This window comes from Myotis yumanensis, unplaced genomic scaffold (assembly GCF_028538775.1).
Source record: "Myotis yumanensis isolate MYYU_CA2020_CCGP unplaced genomic scaffold, mMyoYum1.0.hap1 SCAF_10, whole genome shotgun sequence".
NCBI classification, from domain to species: Eukaryota; Metazoa; Chordata; class Mammalia; order Chiroptera; family Vespertilionidae; genus Myotis; species Myotis yumanensis.
The window spans coordinates 41325003-41327229 of record NW_027223761.1 but is presented as its reverse complement, the minus strand read 5'-3'; the positions used below and the strand labels follow the sequence as shown (position 1 = coordinate 41327229).

The 2227-nt window shown below is 39.4% G+C and overlaps 1 protein-coding gene across 1 annotated transcript; it reads right to left on the bottom strand.

Moving 5' to 3' along the window:
- Positions 1 to 975: 975 nt before the first annotated feature.
- Positions 976 to 1923, bottom strand: LOC139018141 (olfactory receptor 52E4-like). Its single transcript, XM_070426783.1, has one exon. It carries the CDS (start codon positions 1921 to 1923, stop codon positions 976 to 978), a length of 948 nt encoding a protein of 315 aa, XP_070282884.1.
- Positions 1924 to 2227: the final 304 nt, after the last annotated feature.

Here is a 2227-nt window from a genome sequence, read left to right as displayed (position 1 = left end):
AAAATCAATGCCATCATTTTATTTTACTTATTGCAGGAACAACAGTTCTGCTTCTTCAAATTTCCACAAGTTTAAATGATGCCCAATGTTCACACCAATAGTGTGAATAAGTCATGTTACAATCAGTATTCATTCTCAAGGGGTTCCCTAAAATGCACCCTTCTCATCAGTTGCTAGGTGAAAAGGATATGGCTTACCACACATTCTTCTCTTTTGCTCACTTCTCTTTAGCTTTCCCTTATGGTTATAATGAGAGTACAAATTAACCAAATCTTGATTGTCATCTGAATTATCTATTTTTAATTTTTTTGGTTAATTCCCACCTGATAATATATTTTCCATTGATTTTAGAGGTAGGGAGGGAGGGAGGGGGAAAGAGGAAAAAAAATCATTGATGTGAGATATATCCATTAGTTGCCTCTGCACACACCCCAACTGGGGCTGGGTATTGAACCTGAAACCTAGGTAGATACCCTTGTCTGGGAATCAAACTCTCAACCCTTTAGTGTGCAGGCAGATGCTCTAACCACTGAGCAACATTGGCCAAGGTGAATTATGTACTTGTAGATTCTTCCAATTTACAAAGCAAACAAAAAATACCAGCCACTGTCAGAAGGATGCTTTTATTTGATTAACCTTATAAGATAAACTAATGTGCATGCTTTGAAAAGACATTGAACAAATACATATTCAGGGAAGGAATGATATTGAAATAATCTTACCTTTATTAAGTGTTGAAATATGCTAGAAACAGTGCTAAACACTTTGCAATCATTAACATTACACAGTTATTACTTTTCTCTCTTTTATAGATGTTTAGATAGATTAAATTATATTTGACTGTAACATACAGAGGTAGTAAGTGGAAGAATTAAGATTATAATTCCTGATCTTGCTGATCCTATAATCCAAAAAATTTATATCAAAGAAATTATTGGAGGAGGGAAATAAGTAGAAAAGTAGGGCCCATAAGTCTCAGTTGGTTTTAGTCATGAATAATTGTAGGACGGATTTTCGGATCTGTTTGGTCCTTACTCCATAGATAACAGGGTTCAACATAGGGGGTACCAACAAGTACATGTTGGCCAGCAAGATGTGGGTGTGGCGTGGTACATGCTTGCTAAATCGGTGGGTGAGGAAAGAGAAAAGAGCAGGGATATAGAAAGTAAGGATGACACAAACATGAGACCCACAAGTACTGAGAGTCTTCAACCTGGCATCTTTAGAAGGGAGCTTGAAAACAGTACGGAGGATCTGTATATAAGACAGAGAGATGCATGCCACATCAGTCCCGACAATTAAGATAATGACTGCCAAACTATAAAGACTATTGATGGAAATGTCAGCACAAGCCAACTTCACCACAGCCATATGCTCACAGTATGTATGGGGGACGATATTGGTCCTGCAATATGGCCACCTCTTTACCAGAAAGGGATGTGGTGTCATTAGCACTAACCCACGCAGAAGTGCCACTATGCCAACCTGAACCACCACAGAATTTGTCAGAATGGATGAATGTCTCAGAGGATTACAGATTGCCACATACCGGTCAAGTGCCATGGCCACGAGAAGCCCTGACTCCACCCCAGAGAAAGCATGGATGAAAAACATCTGAGTGAGGCAGGCATGGAAGTTGATTTCATGGTAATTGAACCAGAACACAACCAACATCTTGGGAAGAGTGGAGGTTGACAAGATGAGGTCTGTGATGGCCAACATGGAAAGAAAGTAAAACATGGGTTCGTGAAGAGCAATCTCAGTTTTGATGATAAAAAGGATGAGTATGTTTCCCATGAGGGCAATGACATACATTGAGCAGAAAGGGATAGATATCCACATATGCATGTCTTCTAGACCAGGTATGCCCATCAGGATGAAGACACTGGGATTGGTGAAGGCCGTGGAGTTAAAGTCAGGCATAATGATTCTGACTAAATGAAGACATCTCTTTCCCTCTTTTGTCCCTGGAGTAATCAAAGGCACATGTATTCTGGTAAATACACAATATAGAATTACTCAGTGTAAAAATACAACCAAACAAATTTTAATTGCTCCTTGGTAAGCGTCTCTGAAATTAGAATTATTTCATCCCTCATTCCCAGATATTAAGAACCAGTTGGAGTAGAAACTATCTTCTCTAACTGCTTTGCCTTTGGCGCAGCACCTGATACGAGGTGTTCCCCTTCTGTCTATGAAAGCCAGGCTAAGTGAACACCCTGAAAAA